The sequence below is a fragment of the Bidens hawaiensis genome, unplaced genomic scaffold (genome assembly GCF_021521415.1).
Source record: "Bidens hawaiensis isolate Kalapana, Puna unplaced genomic scaffold, B.hawaiensis_p1.1 tig00005035_1, whole genome shotgun sequence".
Lineage (NCBI taxonomy): Eukaryota > Viridiplantae > Streptophyta > Magnoliopsida > Asterales > Asteraceae > Bidens > Bidens hawaiensis.
Window position 1 is genome coordinate 1744496 of NW_027491320.1, and position 24728 is coordinate 1769223.

Sequence of the window (24728 nt, forward strand, 5' to 3'; positions counted from 1 at the left end):
TCTTTGTTTCAAAGCACTTTGAAACATTATGCAAGTGGAATTCCATCGATGAGGTACATCCAATTAGCTCCCAAAGCTTTTCTTCCCGTATCTTTACAAAATTTTCTATAATCCATTTGTCTTTTTTTACTTTTCTTAAAAACTTCATGTAGCATTACTCTAAAATCGTTTATAACCGATGTAACCTCATCCGAAGCAAGTCCGTCTTGCACGATTAAATTAATGATATGTGCAACACACCTTGAGTGAAAAAATACACCATTGCAAATCGGCGTATATTTTAATTTTAATTTATCAACCGCCGATGTATTATTCGACGCGTTATCAAATGCAATTGAAAATATTTTATTTTCTAGTTTATAAGTTTTTATAACATAATCTAAAATTTCAAACAAATTATCTCCCGTATGTGGATACTCAAAGAGTTCGAAAGCAATGGTGCGTTTCATCATTTCCCACGATGACGGGTCTACCCAATGAGCGGTGACACAAAGATAAGATTCGGGTAGACCATGTGGAGCCGACCAAACATCACTAGTTAAGTTTATTCCCGTATTTATATTTTCAAAATATGCAATTAGTACCTCTTTGGCCTTCTTCCACAATTTTAAACAATAACGTTTAAGAGTATGACGACTTACGTGAGTGTATTGTGGTTGAAGCGTATCTCGAATCATGGCGGTTAAGCGAGGGTTGTCGAAGTGGCTAAACGGCAAAGCTTCTTGAATCACAAACTTCGCCATACGATCTTGAACTCGATCAATTTGGTATGTAAATATTCCGCCTTCACTATCCATTTGCGTTTGTTGCGACTCGACGTTCTGTTTCAACGCCCTACAATACGGTCTTTCGATGTGTTTCTTCAAATTTGAATTCGAAAGTGGGTTTAAATAAATCCCACAAAACTTGCACCGAGCCTTCAATGAATGGTCACTCAATTCAACCAAATCCCAATTGCACCAAATCTCTTGATTACGATTATGAGGTACAATACGAACGAAACTTGGTCCGGCGGTGGAACCTTGACCAACCGATGATTGTGAGGCAGCCATAACAACAAATATGAATATAGAAGAAGAGAAAACAAGAGATTAGAGAACTCAGAACGTTGTAATAGCGTTTTTTTGTATTTTTTTGCGTTCGGGTTTGCGTTTTGAGTGTTGTGATGAACCCATTACACCAAATACCTATTTATACTAGTAGTGGGGTGTTTGGGGAGCCAAAAAACGGCCATTTTTGACCCCAACGGTCAAAAAACGGCCATAAAACCGTTTCCCAACGGCTAGAACTACTCCAACGGCTAGAACCGGTTCCGGTTCGGTTCCGGTTCCTACCCGGTCCACCTCCAAAAATGTCAAACCGGTCCCGGATCGTCGGGTTGAAACGGAACCGAACCGGTTCCTACGAAAAACGGGTAGGAACCGGTTCGGTTCCACCGAACCTGTTCCAGGAACCGGTTTTGTTGTCCACCTCTACACCAAAACATTTAACTTAATCACTCTACCTAGATTCCTCATTTCTTGTCTTAAGTATCAAGTAACTCACTAAAATTTATATAAAATTGTAATAAACATTAAATTATATGATTTAAATTATATAGAATTATAATATACATTAAATAATATGATTAATAATTTTATGTTAATAAATAATTTATGATATGACTACTGATTGAGCGTACTTTAAAACATTTTTAGCGCTCAAAAATGCTATAAGTGTGCTATAAGACTATCCACTATCACAACCCAAACCAACCCAATCATTTATTAAAAAACTAATTTCTTTCTCTTCCATCTATACGACCCAACCCAATTCAATATTTCATTCATTATCACAACCCAACCTAAACCAATATTTTATTAAAAAAATATGCTTCATTTTTTATCAAATTTATATCAAAATGTTCAATATTTTTTTATAAATAAAACCAAGCTGTTACATTTTTTTAAAAAATGTTAAAAATTGTAATTTTTATGAAAAAACCAAGTTAGATGTAAAAGTTTGGTTGCAAACTTGGTTGCTAGAACAACCTAGGTTGCAACCGGTTGTGGAAAAAATGAATTTACAATTATTTAATTAAAATGTTTTTTGTCATTTTGTGCCACCTTGTAACCGGTTGTGAGAAATGGTCACCATAGTGGATAGTCTAACATGATGATAAACGTAATTTTACAATTATTAATAAAATACTATATACAATTGTTAAAAAAAACGTTTATCTTACTCATTTATTTAACTTTTTATTTAAATTGGTTTTCTTTGAACACAAATATGTGCTATACACCTTAATTTTTCCATTCAAATAAATAGTTTTAATTTTTTCTTTCTTTGATGGGAAAATAGTTACAAATAAGAATAAAAAATGTTATCCGGAAATAATTGCTTTTACCTAAGAAATGTAACAAAAGGATAAAAGTTGTTTTCATTGATTGAATTGTTGCTACATCCATAGTAGAAACCTTTAAGAGAATAAACCAAAAGAGTGCTCCATTATATGGTTCAATTATTTTCCTACAAGTCACAACCTATTTCGATCCAATTTTCTTTTTTATAGCATTTTAAGAAAAGTATGTGTTAGAATTGGTTAGTTATATTGTTGGAGCTGTTAGTATAAATAGGTGATTTACCTTTTATCATTTGTAAATTTTAATCATAACTTTTACATTACATCACATATTCTCTTTTTATTCTTCTTAGATATAGTTACCTTTGGACTTCTAATAGTTACTACATTCACCGTTGAACGCCATTGATTAAAGAGACCGACTCAAGATTTTATAACAATATGTAAGCGTTGAAAGAAACCCGGTTCAAGATTTGATAACACGGTGAAAGAGAGCCAACTCAAGACATGAGAGATGCTTCTTTCAAGCGGGCTTCATAAGATCAAATAATCATTTAGACATAATATATTGGTGAAGTATAGAGATAACACATATTTAGGTACATGTCATATCGTCATTGAACAAATTTCGAGTCCTGGTTTGGCTCGTTAAATTTAACCGAATTGAAACTTGAAATGAAAAACTTCACTTCAAAATCTATGTTTTGTTGATTAAAGAAGAAACTAAAAGGAATAATAAGAAATTTTACCAAATTTCATCTATCTTTGGAATTCAAGAACCTTCACTTGATGGAATATTAAACATTCAAATGGAGTAACCCGTCAAATTTTAAAATGTTAGTTACTATAATTTTTTTGATTTTTTGAAATTTATGCTTTAGGTTACGTAATAAAACAAATAACAATATTGAAATCACACGTTTTAGTACATTAACTACCACAATGTATACTGCCCCCGAAGGACTCAAGTAGTTGAAATCGCAAATGAAACAAAATAAAAATATTAAACTCTTGGCCGTTGAAAACGATTTGTGTGATTTAAGATAATTGTTGTGTATTTCGAATCTCTTTCAACGAAGAGAGCCTCAGGGCCCCTTAGTTTAATATCTATACATTAAACAAAAACGTAACTCAAGTTTCAGCTGCTCAAACTGAGCTCAGCACATTCCATTCATTGGTCACTTTTTGTGCTTTAAACGTGTTTTGCACCTCTAGAGCCCTCACTTGTTTTTATGGTTAAAGAAACAATATCCAATGAAAACGAGTTATACACAAGCTTAGTATTTGAATTTTAATTCGCTTGGCAATACCAAGTCAAGCCAATTAAACACATATTGCTAGTAACCTAAGTTAAAGTTAACTCGACTTGAACTCAGCTAATAAAAAACGTACTTACAAGTTATAACCGGCTTCAACTACCAAATTGTGACATAAACGTGAATAAATTAATGAATAAAATCTTAAAAAAAAAAAACCTTTTAATTCTTTTTATTTTAATTAAGTTTAATAATCGCACATTAAACAAATAACAATATTAAATTCTTCTTCATCATTGAAAATTATTTGTCTGATTTGAGAGAATTGTTGTGTAAGTCTATTTTAACTAAGAGAGCGCCTTAAGTAAACATATAATTATATATCAACAGATGAAACTGAGCACAATATTTTCCGTCTATTGCTCATTGTTCACACGTGAGTGACTGAGTATATTTTACTATTTTACACCTCTAGGGTCCTCATTTATTTCTTAGAACTAAGAAAAACAATATCTAAGAAAGATGAGTAGGAGGCTAGCTAAACGCAAGGGTAGTTTTCAAATTTAACTTGGTTGGCAATACCAACTCAAGCCAACAAGTTGTTAGGTACTCAAGTTGAAGTTAACTCGAGTTATAAAAAGAACTACTAAGACTGAGGGTAGTGCGGGGGGGGGGGGGGGGGGGGGTGAGGGATGGTCATGGCCGCCTACGTGGCTCGCAAACACCGCTACACCCCTCCGGTGAGCGAGGGCGTGGCCAGCCGGCGTGGCTGTGGTCGCGGGGCAATATAGTCGTTGGAGGTGAGTTGACTGGTCAACCTTACCGTTGGCCAGTCTAAATATTTTTTTTACCTATAAATACAAATCCACACTTTCTATAAGAACTCAAACCATACATTCTCTCTATCAAAACTTCTATTTATATATTTATAAATGGCATCGTCGTCATCGTCTTTCTATTCTACCGAAGAAGACGAACTCATTTATCAAGCGGTTCAAATGACGATAAGTTTTTTGAGAGATCAAAATCGCCCCCGAGCCCCATTGTTCCGCCAACCGCGTATTCGTGATCGAAAGACCGCTAACGAAACTTTGACACGTCACTATTTTAGTCCCAATCCCACATATGGTGAGGATAGTTTTAGAACCCGTTTTCAAATGACTAGACGATTATTTATGCGTCTAGCAAATGACTTGCCAGAGCACTTTGAGTATTTTCAACAAAGGGATGACGCTAGAGGTAAGCCCGGCTTCACGGCTACTCAAAAAATTACCGCCGCTCTTCGACAACTAGCGTATGGTGTTGGATCGGACATGTTGGACGAGTATCTACAAAATGGCTAAAAAGACCAGACGCGATGCGCTTAACCACTTTTGTAGAGGTATATAATTTTTTTACGTTTGTTTATATATTTTTCAAATATTTACATAACTTATATAACTTTAATAATTATATTTAGGGTCATATCGCTATACAAGCGGAGATACTTACGTAGACCAACAATGTATGATATCCAACGCATATACGAGGTGCACGGTGAAAAGCATGGTTTCCTCGGGATGCTCGGTAGCCTTGATTGTATGCATGTTGGTTGGGCTATGTGTCCCACTGCTTGGCGAGGTCAATTCCATCGAGGTGATCACCCCGACCCTACTATCGTACTTGAGGCGGCGGCGTCACAGGATCTTTGGATTTGGCATGCGTTCTTTGAGGTTGTCGGGTCTAATAATGACCTCAATGTTATCGATCAGTCACCGATAATCGATGACCTTATCGACGGGGTAGAACCTCCTCAAGCTTTTTTTGCAAATGGAGAACATTTCAAGTACGGGTACTACCTCGTTGATGGTATTTACAACGAATGGGGATACTTGTTCAAGCTTACGCGGCTCCAGTTTCTGACAAACGAAAGTACTTCACGAAGAAACAAGAATCGGCAATGAAATATATTGAAAGGGCGTTTGGAGTCCTAAAGAAAAGATGGGCAATGTTGGCGAATCCAATAAGATTTTGGACAAGGGAGAAGATAACGGAAGTCGTCATCATGTGTATAATCCTACATAACATGATACTATAAGACGAGGGTAAAGCTATTTGTCAAAACTACCAAGGTGATATTCCAAGACAAGAATCGACGATCACCAATGAACAACGTCTCGCCAACATAAATATCATCAAGAGCCGTGAGTTACATGACAACGTTCGGCATGAGTTAGTCGAGCATTTGTGGGATAGAAGACCCGATGATCTTGTATTAGACTAGTATCAACGTAATGTTTTATATTATTATTAATGAACAACGACTCGCCAACATAAATATCATCAAGAGCCGTGAGTTACATGACAACGTTCGGCATGAGTTAGTCGAGCATTTGTGGGATAGAAGACCCGATGATCTTGTATTAGACTAGTATCAACGTAATGTTTTATACTATTATTATTAATGTAATGTTTTATATTATTATTTAAAATAATTAGACTAGTATCAACGTAATGTTTTATACTATTATTATTAATGTAATGTTTTATACTATTATTATTTAAAATAATTAAATAAATAAAAAACTGGATCAAGCCCATGCTCACCTGGACCACTACACCCTCTGGGGCTTGGTTGAGGGGCTTGATCCATAGCCATGTCATCGCTTACGTGTCAGATTTTGCTTGGCTCACCTGGGGCTCAACCAAGCCCCATTACCCTTAGCCTAACAAATTACAACGAACTTCAACTACCCAATTGTGGTATGCGCGTGAATAAATATTTTTTTTGAACGATGAACAAACAGAGAATTGCCTAGGGTACTCGGTACGGGGTGACCCAATGGCAAAATGTCACCGCCAGCTGACCCAACCTAGCCGTACGAAGCACTTAAGCGCCTCCAAGTTATCTCCAGTTTCAGGGAATACTCACCCTGCCCGAAAGCCCACTGTTGGTTAAACCCGAATGCTATGATTGAACTAGAGATCACAAAAATCTCAGTCTTTACTCATTGAGCCACCTATACCCCCTCAAAGTGTTATTTGTGAGGATTAAACCTGAAAGCCCATTAAAAATGATATAAACGTGAATAAACAAACGGATAAAAACTTAAAAAGCGTTTTTTAATATATATAAAATAAAAGAACACGATTTAGTATTATTAGAATAATTATTATTGTTGTTATTATTATTAAATTTAAAAAAACTAAAAAGAATGGCTGAATTAATATGTAGTTTTTTTTTTAATTGGGGCAGAGAAGGAAGGTACTGGGAAGTTACATACATACACAATTCGTTGGTTGCGGCGAATAACTTTCTTTTTCCTTCACATCTCCAGGCAGACTCTACACACAGAGTGAGTGAGTGAGTGAGTGAGTGAGTGAGTTTGTTAGAGGAGCTGATGACTGAACCATTGGTTGATGAGATGTCAGAAGCCGATAACAACAAATCAGTTGCGATTACTAAAGGCCTCAATGGCCTTGACAAGCTCATTCTCCGTCAACTTCACGGCAGTAGTGCCGAGGTATCTATCCACACTCACTAATTCCCTAATTGTACTCTATTATATCTTGCAAATGCTTCTGGATTTCATTCGATCTGTTCGTAACGTAGATTAGAATTTGCGTTAGGTTACAGTTTCTTGCTCTTTGCTATCGATATGAGTATGTTCATCATATCATTTGGCTACGGAATTGTTTAGACTATGGTCTAAGTATCGTTGATGTGGATACTGAATTTGTAGAAATGTTAATACAAGTGTGATCTGGAACCAGACCTGCAATTTTGGATGATTGAATAGCCTTGAAGTGAACATATTACTTTATGTCCAATTTTTTAACATCTCCTTGACCTAGTTACTGATTAGTACTCGTTTTCTGCTTCTGCGTATTTGATTTATAGTAGCTGACATTCAGATCATGTAGATTATGCCAGATCTCTTATTTAGGAGCATATACACTGTTATCGTACTAGTAATCTGGTATATATATTTTAAGACTTCGTTTGATTTTTCCTTCATCCGTACTTGTAGTTGTTTGTTAGCTGGAAATTACAGTGGGCTAGCTATTCTTTAGTCACTTGAGTCCATGAAGAGGATGTCAAAATATAATATAATTTTCATTTAGGTCCACGATAACTGACAGTCGATTATTCGTATTTAACATGAGTCAGTGAATCAAAAACCAATATGCAGAGCTAGGCAGTTGAGTGGCCTTTAAATCATAGAATTGCAGATGGAACGGACTTCTTACAAGGATGAATAAGCGGTTTATTTAAATATGTGTATTAATGGAAACTCATTAGTGGATTATATTCATAGTCAGTATTTGAATATGCAAACTATGTCAACGGTTTAATTAAGTTTTACAAAACCAAATGGGAAACCACAGCAATACCTATTATTGCCCCTTGTTTATCCTGTGTCTATGGAACATCAGGACTATTACAATTTACAAGTTTACTATCAGAGTTATCTTGGCGATCATGGCACATTTGTTTGAAATTCTGTTTTCCTATATGGTAGATTCTCAAGTGCCAAAGCTTTAGTTATATACAAATACAATCACCTAATGATTTGGCTTTTGATTTGTTGATTACTATGTATGACCTGTTTTTAATGTTTAATACAGTATTATGCATTTTGTTATAATATCTGTTCACTATGAGTATTGATAGCTGTCCCAGTCAGTATATTAATAGAATTTCTTGAAGAAACAGAATTATGTTTATAGAGGTGGTATATTAATTCAGGTGGAAGTTATAGTGTACTTGAGGCTTTTTCCGAATGTATGAGGTTATTCTCACTATAATGTAAAATTCTATCAGGATAGGGTCTTCAACCTGTTTAGTTTTGACTAGCCATGGGAATTTGATAATTTGTATAACCTCCCAAGAGTTATAGGGGTTGGTATGTGATACGACATACCAACCAATAAATGAAATCAAGTGCTTACTTTTGAAATTGTTGTGCTATTATTAATTTCTAGTCTACACTTCTCAAATATTCATACTTGCTCCCCTTTTGATTTCAACGCACAGTGTAGCTCACCAGCTCTTTGCTTCGAATAAATAGAGTATCCACTATTCTGGTGTTATTATTAGTTGTGTACATCTATCAGTTTGTGATGTCTCCTGATCATACTCTTTCTGGTCGGATGGTCCTATACTTCCAATGGTTGGTCAGCTCCTAACAAAAATATAAAACACCAACAAAAGAAAAAACAGGACAAGTAACTCTGTGCTGTACATCTTCTATCTACATGTAGTTCTATATGAATATGTTGAGTGTATATTATGCATGCTGAGTCATCTATAAATTAGGTGGATTATTGCCTATTTGCCTTCCAGAAATGTACTTTAAAGTTCATTTATATCTAAGGATCTTGCATACGTAGTGGTCTCAGACCTTTTCATTCTTGCAGGTATATCTGTATGGAGCTCATGTGATGTCTTGGAAAAATGAGCAAAGAGAAGAGTTGCTTTTTGTCAGTAGTAAGGTACAAACTATCCGTAAATTATTTTTTAATGAATGCTTTAATACCTCTTATATACTAGTTAACAGGAGACGACCATGTATACTCTGAACTTAGTCTTATCATGAAAAAGTCGTAGTACAATCTTCCTTTTGTTTTGTTCGAGCTGCATTATGCCAGAGTATTGGAGTCCCAACATTGTTTGAATAATATTTATCATCAGAACTATATATTTCCAATTTTTGGTTATCTATTACCGGCTTATATCTGAATCAATTCATATCTGTACAAAACCACTCCTCTAAGAATGAGTTAATCTGTTGTAAATATTTTTTACTTACCTCTAGTAGATTTTATTTCTTTGTAGAATGGTTGCTCTTTCTTTATTTCACTTATCATATATTCAGGGACGGGGAGTGTTTATTCTTTTGTTGGTTTTAAGTTTATACTTTGAACAACTCTTTGAACCTTGTCTTCTTCAGTCATCCATAAATCAATGTGTATTTGCAGGCAATCTTTAAGCCCCCTAAGCCAATACGTGGTGGTATTCCTATATGCTTTCCTCAAGTATGTGTCTCTATCTTCCTGCTGTTCACTTCACTGCCTTTGGATTTATTCTTGTCAATTGATACATGTTTCCTTGATACAGTTCTCAAACCTAGGCTCTCTTGAAGCACATGGATTTGCTAGAAACAGATTTTGGACCATAGACACTGACCCACCTCCGCTTCAACCCAATGTCACCAATGGAGTTTTTGTTGATTTGCTGCTTAAGCCTACTGAAGAGGATTTGAAGATATGGCCTCACAGGTATTTCTTATACAATTTATATGGTTTTATATACTAGACAATCTCTTATTATATTACTCACAAATAATCGGTTCTATTTTGATTTCTTATTTGTAGCTTTGAGTATCGACTGAGGATTACTCTGGGACCCGGAGGAGACCTAATGTTGACTTCTCGGATCCGAAATACCAACACTGATGGAAAACCATTCACATTCACATTTGCATATCACACATATTTTTCTGTTTCAGATATCAGGTAAAATGGTTTTACACCTTTCAGTTTATATATTAAGACATACTAACTTATTACTTATATTTTATTAATATAAATCGTGTTAAACCTTTTATTTTGTCTGCAGTGAAGTTCGAGTTGAAGGATTGGAGACGTTTGATTATCTAGACAACTTGAAGAACCGGGAAAGATATACAGAACAAGGAGATGCTATAACCTTTGAATCCGAGGTAATTTCGTTACCTTGTTAATTACTTTGTCACAGTTAAGGTTTATGTTGTGTTAAATGTTTATCTAGGTGGACAAGATTTATCTCAGCACACCATCAAAGATTGCAATCCTGGATCATGAAAAGAAACGCACATTTGTCGTCCGCAAAGACGGTCTTCCTGATGCTGGTAAGATTTTGTATTTCTGTTTTATATTTCTCGTTATTATCTTGACAGCATTTAATAAACAATGTTGTATTAATTAGTGGTGTGGAATCCATGGGATAAGAAGTCAAAAGCTATGGCTGATTTTGGAGACGATGAGTACAAACACATGCTTTGTGTGGAGGCAGCAGCAATTGAGAAACCGATTACACTGAAACCTGGTGAAGAATGGAAAGTAAGGCAAGAACTCTCGACTGTTTCTTCCAGCTATTGCAGCGGGCAACTTGACCCGAGCAAAGTTCTCCAGAGTAGCTGATTCATGTGGTTACAATACCATTTACAGGTATGCTGCTTTCTGACTTCTAGCAATCGGTTTTAAAATTCTGCATATTTGAATCTTTTTTGTAATTGAGCATTGACACCCTCGTTCACCTCGTATCTAATGTAGGTCTGTGCTCGTGCCAGCTCTTCTGTGACTTGTGTAAAAGTTTTGGTTACATTGGTTGAACAGAAAAGTTGTCAAAAATATTGCATTTTACTGATTGTAATGCAAATGTGAAACTGGTCAAAAAGATTACCTGTTTTGCGGTTTCAATAATGACAATGTACTTTGATGATCTGCTTTCTATATGAGAAGTTGGTTCTTCGATACCCTTTATTGTTTGTCTTGGTGGTTGGAATGGAATGTTATGATTATTACGTAAACAAACTGGATCAAATATCTTAATTTTAAAATTATAAATTTTATAAAAAGTTTCACCAAGTGGAGCAATAATAAATTGCGTGGTTTTGTAGTTATAGAAAAGTATGAGTGGCTTTACTAGAATATATATTGTAACCTGGTTATTATTTATTGATAATTACTACTTTTTAATAAAAGGATTGATGTGATTTATTATATGAAAAATGTTCCACAAATATTATATAAATCAAATATTAGTTTCCAGTCAATAGTATACCAATCTAGAACTGACGAAAGGACTTAGTATTCTTCTCAAGCATATTTCCTTTTAACTCTTACCATTAAGTCAGCAGTTCTTCAAGTGACATGTTTATGTTGAAGCGAAGGTTGTCGGGTTCGGGCTCCGTTCCACTCGACTGGGGTCTTACCTTTCCTGGTTGTTACCTAGCCTAGCCTACAAGAAGAAACCCATTAAAAGGTTAAAAGGGGCCATAGACCGAGATCTTTGAACCACCATCTGACGATCAAGCTGACAACGTATGAGAAACATGTATGTATATATATAGTATATACACAGAGAGTTCATAGGTTCATAGCAATAGGGTAGTATGTATATGCATGAGGGTCTTGGGTATTATTGGGCTCAAGGGGCCAGGCCGTGTCTGGACATGAGCCCAAACAATATGTCAGGATCGGTTATCTGTCAAACGGTAAGCCCGGGACACCCGCTCGTTACATGGTAGGTCTGGATGAATCATCAGTTGAGTAGCAGATCCGGACTAAGCACCAGTCCAGTAGTTGGTTTGGAGTTTTTTACCAACCTAGTGTACTTGGTAAAATTATTTATCAATACAGTGTAGTTATAAACTTATTTACCAAATTAGTTATTTTAATGGGACCCACACCCTTCGACCCACTTCATCTTCTTCACTGTATTCAACCTTTATCTCAATGTACACTCTTTCTATCTAGACCACCACCCCAACTTTAATGTTCTTACCAATATCCGGCAGCCACCGATACCTCCGCCGGAAATACATGATGCCATGGTGGAAAGATTAATAAATAACAAACCCTAACCCCAATCCATCATCATCATCATCATCATCTTCTTGCTCCACCACCGATCAACGCACTTCGTCAATGGTCTCGGTCAACTCTCCGTTTAGTCACCATCTACCGCTAGTCCTCCTCCTACGGCGTCTCCCTCTGCCGCTAACACATCTCTCCATCTCTCCCGAATCACAAGAATCACTCTACGTCATCGATCTCAACCCACTTCACCATATCAAGTACATCCTCACTGGCGTAAACCACCGTCACCGGACTCCACCAACTCACCAAGTTAACTCGGCTTCTCTACCCTGTACTCGTCACCGGATTCATCCCGTTGCAAATCACTCACCAACAACCACCTCGCCGGCACTATTCCGGCGTCATTATCGAAGCTCAAAACCGTCCATACTTTAAATCTCAGCCACAACAACCTCGTCGGAGTAATCCCGCCAACGTTCACCTTAACCTTATCGGAGCTAAAAGTGTATAGAGGGAGAAAATGTGGTTAGAGATTTAGTGGGAAGATTGAAGTGGGTGACTGGGTGGTGGATCCCATTAAAAATACCTATTTTGGTAAATAATTTTACCAAATAAACTAGTTTGGTAAAAAATCCGTTGGTTTGGGCCTTAGGGTGTCATTATATATATATATTAATTAGGAAGTTGCTCCCTTTCACATTTTAGTACTGTTCTTTCTCTACTGGTTTTTATGCATATATTACAATCATCTAAAGCATAATAATGTTGGCAGCTTCCTTCTATACAACATACTGAACAAGTGATGTGAAGTCATTCAATCTCTTATCTCTCTTACTTGCATTTTGAAGCTTTCTCTTTCTAAACTCTTTGTCTTTTGTTCATTAATTTCCGGCGACTCCATGACTGTCGTGGATAATCTTTATATCCGTCTATGTAGAGAGATAGAGGGAGAGAGTAAGAGTGATAAATGGTGGGTTTTAGAGAAAGAAACAAAGGGACGGGTGTTGCCCCGCCATTGGCGGCGGCCTCGGTTGTCTACGGCGGCGGTGAAAATTAAACCCCTATCTCTCTCTATCTTCAATTCCTGGCAGCTGTGTCTTCTCTTCGACGACTCCATAGTTGTCGTTTAAATTATTGACGATGCCGTATCTATGGTTGTTTATCTAGAAAGAGAAAGAGGGACGAAGGGCGGGCTTTAGAGAGGGAAACAAAGAGACGGGAGTGGCCCCACCGTTGCCGGCGGCTCCGGCTGTCTGTGGCAGCGGCGAATGTGTGGCACCTGTTGTTTTCTTTGCACTCCTACTCCGGTGACTCCATGGCCACCGTGGATGATTACTAGCGTCAGTGGATCTGAGACTATATTGGATTCTAGAGAGAGAAACAAGGAGACTCCTTCTATTCTCCGTTTCTTGCTTAAACCATTTTCTATGACCCGATGATGATGAGAATTTGACTGGGTGTTACTCAGCCGTTGCCTGTCGGCGGCTTTGGCCGTCAGTGGTGGTGGCTGCCATGTGTGTGTTGATGATTACAAGTTTTTTAAGTTTTGTATGTTGGCTATGATGATACTTTTGGACATATCTAAGCCTCCTTAGCCATAATGACTCGGTGACGATGAGCCTAGGTTTGTCGAAGAGGTGATGGATTTCGTCAACAATAATCTTTTTTCTGCTGATTTTATATAATTTATTGATCATTGAGCGTCCTGTATTGATTGTTAAGTTCATGGCCACTCATAAACATCTATTTCTCCCACTTTTTGTGTATGGGTTACAACTATTTTAAGTGTGTTTACGGAGGCTCCGACTATTTGTGGCGGTTACAACCATTGTAACTGTCTTTGTGTTATTAAGATTTTTTTCTAACCTAACCATTTTGAAACATAATGACATCAAGAGCACCAGGGCCGTAGGCCTTAAACCAACTGTGGTTGCATCCATTCCTACTATGAAATTTGACCGATAAGCCTTCGATTCCATGGAGTTTGCCCAATAGTACATTTTACATGTATGTGAAAAAATATAAATGTATTTGCTACGGTTACAAACACTTGAGCATAGTTAACAACGCGATCCATACGCATCCTCGCCGCAGCGTGCGAGGGCAAACCCCTAGTTAGTTTCTAAAGGTTGATTACATTTTTAATAAAGATGTAACTGGAATATATCATCACTTTAAAATGATTTTAATGTAGTAAAATGCAAAAGAGTATCAAGTGCATGATTAAAACCGATAGAGTGAACTGCGGTTTTTGTTTTTGTGGTTTGTCAAAATCTGTGGTTTTAGTCAAATAGTTTCAAATTTGCTATTTCGTTAATATGGTTTTATTTCACTTGCAAATAAACCCGACCCCACTAACTCGTTAAGTCTGGTCGTTAAACCCATCCGAGTGCCCCTCGCGTGAGGGGCAATTTTGTCCTTTTCTCCCCCAATAAACCCTAACCCAATTTCGAAAGCCAATTTTGTCTTTTCCCCCTGCCAAATACACCAAGCCCCTCACGTGAGGGGGCTTTTGAATTCGGGCTGGGGTTTATTTGGGGAGAAAAAGGACAAAATTGTCCCTCAGTTACGTGAGGGGCACGGTGACACATTGATGGGTTTAACGACCAAACTTAACGGGGTTAGTGGGGTCGGGTTTAGTTGAAAGTGAAATGAAACAACATGGACAAAATCATAAATTTAAAACTATTGGACTAAAACCATAAATTTAGTCAAACCACAAGGACAAAAAACGCAGTTTACCCAAATCGATAAAATACAATTATTTGAGAATCATGTTTTATTTATTAGGATTAGGATTAGGATTATTAACGAAAGTGGCCCTTGAAAGAAGGAATATCCCGGTCGAGAATATTCGGTGCCCTTTATGCGAGTCAGGTGATGAGTCCGCAGACCATATTACCACAGGTTGTTTAATCGCAACAGTTGTGTGGGAGCATATAAGTCGTTGGTGTAAAGTTCCCCCTATTTATGGGTTTACGGTTAGAGATTTGTTAGATCTCCATAAATCGGTTAAGTTGAGCAAACGTGAGAAGGAGGTGTTTCATGGTATTGTTATAATTACTTGTTGGAGATTATGGAAAGCTAGAAATGATTATATGTTTGAAGGTAAACAGGTGAAGATCGAAGATACAATTGGAGATATAAAGTCAAATGGGTTTCTTTGATAAAAAAATAGACCAAAAAATAGATATATGGATTGGTCCATGTGGTGTAAATTTTTGATTATGTAGTTTCTTGTTTTGTTTTGTTGGTGGCTGCGCTCCTTCTGTGGAGGTAGCGTTTTGTTGGTGTTCTCGTTTGTTTATAAAAGTTTACATTTCGAAAAAAAAAAGGATTAGGATTATTAAAATTTTGAATTTTTAATTTAAAAACAAAACTGAAAATAACTACAGGTTGTCTCCCAAAAATGTAGAAGGAATTAGCAAAACTATAATAAATGCAAAATACATTAATACCCTAGAGTTGGTTCATGTTTCCTTATAAATTTAAATTCTCACCTTAATTCATCAAGATCTCAATATCAAATAGGGCTGACATTTTTAACATGACCCGGATATCTATTAGCCGAAACTCGAAAGTACTTATATTTATGAAACCCGAACCTGAATCTATAACGAACCCAAATATAACCCAAACTAATACGAGTCAAGTACCGATTACTTTTTGTTGGGTTTCGGGTAAACCCGTATAACCCGTTTGACTAAATATTCTATTCAATTATAATATCACATGCCTTATGCTATTCAATGGATATCGCTGCCTACCCAATTCATTTGTTAAGTTACCTATACCATAGTGATTCCAAACCCACCTATAGATTATTATCCCAACATTAGTTAATTTATATATGACTATTTATTCAATCAATTGATCGATTTTTTAGGCTCATTTCATCAATCGACAGGTTATTCATTCCATCTATCGAAGCGCTCTTCAAACTCTTTCGATTGGATTATGTGGTTTGTTATTTGCTTATGTAAGTTAAAACTTGAAGATGATATATTTACTTAGCGCGTGCGCGCGCGCGCACACACACACACACATATATAGGTATATATATATATTGTTAGTTTTTTTAGGTCAAATACTCGAAACCCGATTAACCCGGGGGAGATTAAGGTCGGGTATGGGTACTCGAAAAAAATTATCAAACCCGAGGAACCCAACCCGTGAAACCCAAAACCCAAAAGTACAACCCGAATAACACCCCTAATATCAAGCATGTTTGATAACATATCAACACCGACCCTAAAGCCGACTAAGTTATAGATTGAAGGGTGGTTTAGAAAAGGATCATAAAAGTTATATAAAGATGGAGGACTAAAATTTAAATTATTTTAATTAAAATGAGTTTGTATTAGAGTATCCTTCAGATTAGTTTAGATAATTCGTATTCAAAATTCAAATATTTAATATGGTTTCTATCTTATTATTATAAATAGGGTTTTAGTTTCGTTTCTTCAAACAGATAGATTGATTGTTTGGTTGTGCTGGTGATATCCAATCCACCTGAAAGTTAAACCTGACTCTCGTCTCGGCAAACGGCATTAATAAATCAAGATTCACCTGCAGCATGCATGTCTACGCGGCGGTGGTTTTCATCTCCGGAGGCAAAGATCAGAAGCAAAGAAGCGGCATGGACAAGCACGGTGATTCCAACCCCACATGGAACGTTCCCATGGAGTTTGTTATCGATGAAGAAGTCTCGGTTGCGACGTTGGCGGTTAAGATAAAGGCGGAGGGTATGTTCGGTGGGAAGAATTTAGGAGAGGTTCATGTTCCTGTTAAGGAGCTTCTTGAAGGTTTTAAGGGTAACGAGAATGCGGCTCATACTGTTAGTTATCAAGTACTTAAAAGGCCGTCCGGTAAACCGAATGGGGTTTTATGTTTCAAGTATGAGTTTGGGGAGAAGTTTACGACGACTCCTCGTGGGATGGGGGAGCAACCGGCTGGATATGGTTACGTGAACCAACACCCGGAGTGCGTTTATTATCCAAGACGGCCGCAGCCGGTTGTTCCACCTCGCAGATGCTCTAGCATGGGGTTTGGGTTTGGAAATTCTAGTATGGGGTTTGGCTTCGGAACTGGTTTGGTTAGAGGAGCACTTGTTCATCGGTGATTTCATGATGTCTTTGTTCATCGGTGATTTCATGATGTCTTGCGGTTGCAGATGCGGATGCGGAGGTTTTTGTGTTTGATTACAATTGTTAATTTTGAATTAATTGTTATCATGTTAATATCTCCATCTTCATCTATTTGATATTATTTTGTTCTTAACTAGTGTTTGAGTACTAACAATTGTTTTTGAATCAGTTAGTATAGTCATGATGTTATTATCTAGATCTGTTTTAATGAATCTCAATATATCAATAGCGTGTTATGGGTTGTCATGATGTTATTATCTCCATCTTCATATGTTTGGTCGAACGTACAAGTTATGGGTTTTATGGACTTTATTAGTGATATCATTTGTTCTTAAGTTCATGAATGTACGTAGCATAGATTCCAAACATTTAAAAGCTCAAAATTAACCTTTCTTCAAAACAAGAAATACCAAAGGTGACGACCAAGGACATAACGTTTGTCTGCCATGGCGGAGCTACGGGATTTTTCTTTGGGTTCGGTTAAACCGTAAAAATTTTCGTCTGATCTAGTAGCTTTGCTAGTAACTCATGATCAAAATATAAACTAATCCATGAGTAGCGACTATGATCATCACAAATATGTTGTGGGAAGTAAATGTCATCAGTAGTAAGTACTTGTCTTGCAGGTAGTTTTATAATAAAAAATAACTAATTATGTTTGGAATTTTAGTTGGTTGCTTCTATTGGAGAGTGATTCATATACAAGTAAAAGAGAGATGTTGAGCCTGTTCTAATCTTTGAACATGTAAATTATGTTTGGAATTTGTCGCATGGCTTGGAGTTATGAGGAACCAACCGAAACCGCAAGCACATAATTACAAGACATGATTCACTGAAATCTTGCTACATGAACCATGGTCTGGAGTGTTAAAATTATATTCTAAATCAGGTTAGCATAATAAGTTACTACGAGTGCGCCATGTTACATGAAACTGAGTATAAATTTGATAAATAGAAGATGAAACACTCAACCAATTATGCATGCATGTCAATAGGTCATCGTTCATATGAATCTCAAGACAACCAACAACCAAAGTCAAGGAGAAAGAAACTAACTACGTTATGGGAAATGTTTTCGATGCCTTTCATTCTTTCTTAAACATACACAAAGAATCATATAAGAAGCTGCTTAGTATTGCTCGAAAACGAGACGGTAACAAAACAAGACAAGTAAACAATTTCATGGGGCTAAATCTGTAATATCCCGATTTTCGAAACCCTAAAATATTAAAGACCGATTTAATGTGTCGGAGTTTACTATGTAATAAATACAATATTGAATAGTAATGTCTATAAATAAACGTGTTATACAAAGAGATCTATAAACCAAGTAAATGTTACTTGTTTAAAAGACTTAACACCTAATAGTTACATATTTATAAAATAATTACTTTTAATATATATATAAGTGTGAAACTTATTGATTGTTACTATATCAAAACTAATGGTGGTTTTGGTCAAAATTTGTTTCATAAAAGAAAATCTTGTTTTTTTTTTGGGAAGAAACAAACTTTGTTTTTGACAATTACGTAATTTCCTCACCAAGCCTTAAATCAAAAAATAGGTATATAATATATTTAATTAATGATTTTGTTTCAATTTCCTATATAAACCGATGACTTTTGTTTGGCAAACACAACAAACAATTCCTTCCATATTTTCTATGTTCACTGTCATCATTTGAGTCCGACGCATGTTCCTCTACCGGAGTTTGTTCGCCACCTTCTATTCTGGCCGGTTCGACACCAACGAGCATCCTGGTTACATCAACAGGAATCCGACAATTATTCCTATTAATTATGTTCCATACCTGGTTCCGTAGCGTCTAAGTCTTGCTCAAGGATTCTTTATTTGGTTATTGCTATTCGTCAATTCAGGTTTGGACCTCTTAACAACTTATGGTGATTTCCATTACTTCGTAATAGGGAATTTTAATTCGTTATTTAAACTACTTATGTGATCATAGTGTATTTATTGTATATATAAATGGTATATGTAGATATATTGAATTATTGACGCATTGAACAATTGATTGCGACGCACCAAAAGGTGACGCGCTGAAAAAATGTATGTGACCAAGTGACCAAGTGAATGTGTTTATTTGACAAAGTGAATTTGTTTATTTTTACCAAGTGAATGCGACGGTTTGATCAAGTGAATGTGAATTATTGAATGTGCATCTATATATATATATATTGGTTGATAGCTATTTTAATAGGACGTTGCATTATCATCTATAGTTGTTGTCCCACTGAGTATTTTTACTCAGGCGTGCGTATGTCTTTTATATGTACGTCAGGTAACAAGGCTATTTGGAAGGATCTGATCGAGGGCTCAAGGGGAAAAACTTAAGGATGAGTTTTATAAAAAGAAGAATTGAATGATGTTTGCATACAATTTTTTGTATTTATTTTGAAAATGTAATGTTTTATCATTAATGAAAATGGTGCATTGAATTCTATTCTGCTGTAAATGTGACACGTCAGCCCTAGCGCGGGCAGGGTGTTACAAAATCCCAGCATAACCTTTCCCCACTCAAATTATCAACTTCTACTAGTCTCATAATAACTTCTAAAAAAAGAGACCCGTTTCCCGCATTGTCTCTCACACCGTATAATGCTGTTGGATCGTATCTATATCCAACCCCTTCGGCTTCACCACCGACTGCACATGCCCCTTTAGTGTAAGCACCTCCCGAAGCCTGTATACACCACCAAATTTATCATAAACATGTGAATTGAACTTAACGGGCCATGTTGACCCGAAATACCTGTTTAACCCATTTATGTTAAAAAAACATAACATACATTGCAACTTCAGCACGCCTTTTAGCCTGTTCTGCTATTTCAGACAGTTCTCTGTAACTACTCTTTTCATTAAATATATTTGAGGTTTCGGGTTGTTGCAAGCCATGCAATGTCCTCTGAGCAAGAGCCCATTGGGCCTCTCTCTTTTCTCTTCCATAATCCTTCTTGGTAGTAAAAGCAATCTGTTTCATAACACGCGGTTAAGTGCATGCGTTAGTATACCCGATTACAATTTCTCAAATAACAATATGAGTTAGAAGAATACCTTGTTTTCAAGCAGGTTGCGTCAGGCTTTCCCACTAAGGATATAGCGGATCGCGAATTTCATAATATCGAGAGGGAAGTAAAATACGATGCTGTAGAGCCAGATGACACCATCCCATCCCCACCAGACACCTTTGATTCTTGAAAACCCCACTCGGCGTATATTGCTATTAGAGTTGCAACTTGTGGTTTGACAAGTCAGCAACAGTTGTTAGTTTGTAAGAGCATCTCTAGGGGTGTTCAGTTCTGACGTGGCATTGTCCATAATTTTGAACCGGATAACTGCACATTGGAGGTGATGTTCAATTTTGACCATATTCACAAAACTGGATGAAACTAAACATGATAAATGGGTCAAATGTAATTAATTTTCATTTAAATTTTAAAACCAATTCAACCATCACTTTAATTATTTTTCTTTTTAAATTAAAAAATAATTTTTTTCTATTTACTTTTACTTTATTTTTAAATTAACAAATATTTTTTTTCTATACTTTCAAACTTCAAACGGTAATATTTTAATAAAATAATATTATTTTATTTTCTCAACTTTATACAACAGTATTTTTTTTTTGAAGAAGTGCTATAAATATATATGATGCTTTCTATATATACTCTAAACACTCTATCAATCCCCAAAAATTTCATCTACATTTCTCTCATAAAATGAATGATAACAATATCTCTCAATGAATGCTTAACGATGCCAACCCACTACATACCCCAAATACCAACCCAATCCCGACTCCAAACACTAATCCAATGCCAAATTCAACCTTCGGTTTTCAACAACTTGGATTCTTACCCTTCCCGAATCCAAACCTTGGATTTCAACAAGCCGGTTATCCACCATTTTCACAACAACCCGGTTATCCACCATATTCACAACAACCCGCTTATCCACCATTTCAACAGTTTCAAACATTCACACCTACTCAAACCCCCTAGCGACACTCAAATGTCATTTACATCAACACCATCACCTATACATAACAATCAAGCTCATCATGCGCTTCGAAATGATTTAGTGGAGCATATATGGTCTATTAAACAATATTTGGTTTGAGTGAGGTAGAGTTTTTTAACATTAGTTTATATAACTTTTTTAGTTTATGTTGCGTGCGGTTGTTTTAAATACTGTTTATGTAATTTTAAATTTGTATTTATATGACTTATATTATTTATATAAATTTAATTACTAGAACTTATTTTATTTTTAAATAATATGAAATAAAAAATAAGATACTTAAATAAAATTATTTTAGTTTATAAAAGTATTTTAGTTACAAAAAGAAAATATAGTAGTAGGTGATTATGTGGAATATAGAGGTGTTTAAAAGTGGATGTAGTGTTGGAGGAAAAATAAAAGTTTTTTATGTTTGAAAGTGAATGCATGGAAATCTGATGTGGCGTGTTCAGTTTGTTTTTCCTCATCCACCATTGTGGATGCTCTAAGTGTGTTAGAAAACAAATGTCAGTTAATGTAGAAAAATGGGTCGGTTTGTTTAGCAGTTGTGCTGCTAAGAAAGCACCAATAATAAGAAACCTGGGCGTTCTATAAAACACCAACTGCATGAACGGGTCACGAAAATCAAAGCCTGGCTAAGTATGCTGACTTGGAGATATAAAGCAACCATCATCTCAACTTCACTGTTTCTCAATGATTGATGTGAGGTCGAAGACTCACTCAAATATAAACCATTTACAACTAAATAGATAGCAGTAAGTGGGTGTGTTGTGGAATGTGTGTTTACTAGTAGCTTTAACAAACAACTAATTAGATTAAACTAAATTGCATAAAAAGTAATTTCAGATTTTGATTGATTTGAATTAATTACTAGAAAGAAATTAAATAACTTGCAACAACGATTAGGATTGATAAACTGATTAAGAACAAGCGACCATCTTATATTTCAGGTTTAAATCAATAAAATGTTCATGCTTACTAGAAAGAACCACATAGACTAGTTCATGTTTGATTACTTGTTGTAATAAAAGGGAACTAAGTACTTGGATTAATATAATGCAAGGTTGTTACCCAATGATCAATTAACTAATATTTAACCTTAATTCCTCCCATGGTATCCCGATTACCAATGGCACCAAGAACGTATGATTTGGATTATGATTAAACACAAGCAACAATTTACAAACAATTATTCAAACACCATAACAACCAAACAACGATTTCAAAGTCGAAATTCAAGCATAACAAAGTGTTTCAATTAAACCTTACATCAAAGATGATCACCAATGGAATTAGTCACTCATGGTTAGGTTAATCATCATTGCTTCAATTGGATTGATCATAGGGATCAAAGACTCAAACAGTTGATTGTAATCACCTAAGATAGTGTTTTGCACTCCCAAAATCGCCCAAAATGGTTTCCAAGTGAAAAGTATCTCAAAGGACATCCAAAAATGACCTAAAAAGGAGAATAAAAACTACAGTTACGCGGTGGACCGTGGTCCATGGTCCAGACACTGTGCATAGAATGGCCACGGTACGGTGAATACTGTTGTTTTGGCGCCATTTTTACTGTGGCCCATGGTGGAGCTCTTTCTCATTTTCATGTTTTCTTCATATCTTTCTTATGTTTCAACTCCGTTCTCTTCGCCGTTTTCGCCCACGTTCTCGTGATTTCATTCTCTATCTCCTCCTACCTGCAATTATACGAGTAACCGTAGTCAACTAATTCCATGAAATTAATTGGCTTAAGACTATGCATTTATATCTTTTAGCTCGCTTAACGGCTTCCCTACGATTCACCCGTCACATTCCCACACTTAACCGTTTCTTGCCTCCAAGCAACACCTCAAACAATTTTTTTTTGATTTTTAAATTACAACCACCATACGTACCAAACAATTCCGGTTTAGTCAAGGTCCCAAGTCATACCCTATTCCCTCGTTACTATAGGTTTGCACTAGTATACCTGATATTATATATAAACCATAGAATTCTAGTCAAACCTATCATGATTTCGGTTTTTACCCACACATAACACACCTTCACAATTTAACGCTCTTTTCAGTGATCGTTCACATATATTCAATCGTAACCAATTATCCTCGCATATGCTTGTACTACCGTCAAATCTTCACCATATAAATGCTTTAACACAAATGCAAATCAAGATGACTTAAAATGGGTTACAATGAGGCAAGGTGTAAGGGTATGGAATGGGAATATTGAAAGTAGCTCAGGCGATCCGATCCGCCTTATTATATATAAACTAAGTAAACAATGAAATAAACAACTATATACACCACTAACTTCTCTTTTTTTTTTTCTCTTTCCGTCACTCAATACTTTGAACAGTGAATCTCAACTTTTTTTTCTCTTCTCTTTTTTTTTTACTTTTTTCTAACATTGCAAATATTCAATACTTCCTATTGATTAGCACTAAAACAAATACAGATACAAGAAATACCTACTAAGCCGGATCGTCTCGCAAATGTAACATCGGGGTTGATTGAATTAAGAATAAGTCCAATAATGTTTTCTAAGGGAACCAACCCCCCGCCCCTCTCATTAACCACGCTCATATGTGTAATGTATAAGGCCCAACCCCCAAAACCGACACTCGTACTCAACCAGACGAGGCTTTAACCTAATTGCCTCTATCACTTTTTCACTCATGCCAAGCAAAGGTCTCAAAATGTATTGATCACACAAGTTCTAGTGTGGAATAACAAATCTCTCACCAATATTCACTTTCTCAATATACAAATGTATCCGGACATGTTATGTAGGTTATTTTACCGAAAGCATGCTAACCTTAACTAGAATACTAAACAACCTCGTTTCTAAAACAATTAGGCCAACTTGTCCATCAGGGAACTGTGACCATGAAAAGGGACCAAAACCTTACCCCATCATCTTACCACTTTCCGGTTTTCTTAAAAAAAATAAAAAAGAAAATTTCCCCATCTTCACTTCCTTCCATGAAAAACCCGTATTGTTCCCAACACAGTGTCGAAGAGAAATCCATAAGAATTTCCCCACACTTGGTTTTTGCTAAGATGTTAACTTAAAATACCACTAATAACAAACAAACTAGAAATTATAATGCAAAATAAAAAAAAATAAACTATACAAAATGTACAATTACCACCTTTTTGAAACTTTTATGACATTCAAGGTGGGTGACTGGCCCACTCCCGTGCAGCTTTCTTGATATAAAGCACACTCCTTTTCAAGCAACTGTTGCCAGTCTTCCGGCCATCCAGGTCAGGCGGAACATCCTCATCCTCCACCCTGGATCATTTAGGTTAGGTGGATGTCTCACTTTCTTCTTCCTTGGTCGGCTACCTTTTTCTGCCACCTTCTCAAACTGTTGAT

The 24728-nt window shown here is 36.1% G+C and overlaps 3 protein-coding genes and 1 long non-coding RNA gene across 4 annotated transcripts in view; 3 read left to right on the top strand and 1 right to left on the bottom strand.

Annotated features, from left to right (window-relative positions):
* Positions 1-24728, top strand: part of LOC143628655 (uncharacterized) — a 190931-nt gene that overhangs the window by 165916 nt on the left and 287 nt on the right. The gene's annotated exons all lie outside the window — the stretch shown is intronic.
* LOC143628647 (putative glucose-6-phosphate 1-epimerase) lies at positions 7002-10769 on the top strand. Its single transcript, XM_077098180.1, has 8 exons — positions 7002-7103; positions 9001-9075; positions 9562-9618; positions 9701-9861; positions 9958-10098; positions 10202-10304; positions 10373-10472; positions 10550-10769. The coding sequence occupies exons 1-8, from the start codon at positions 7005-7007 to the stop codon at positions 10762-10764; spliced, it is 951 nt and encodes a 316-aa protein (XP_076954295.1). The 5' UTR covers positions 7002-7004; the 3' UTR covers positions 10765-10769.
* Positions 16742-17287, top strand: LOC143628629 (protein SRC2-like). Its single transcript, XM_077098166.1, has one exon. It carries the CDS (start codon positions 16742-16744, stop codon positions 17285-17287), a length of 546 nt encoding a protein of 181 aa, XP_076954281.1.
* LOC143628648 (uncharacterized) lies at positions 19890-20535 on the bottom strand. Its single transcript, XR_013152791.1, has 3 exons — positions 20385-20535; positions 20120-20301; positions 19890-20013 (listed from the first exon to the last, which is right to left on the bottom strand). It is a non-coding gene; the product is annotated as an uncharacterized LOC143628648 (long non-coding RNA).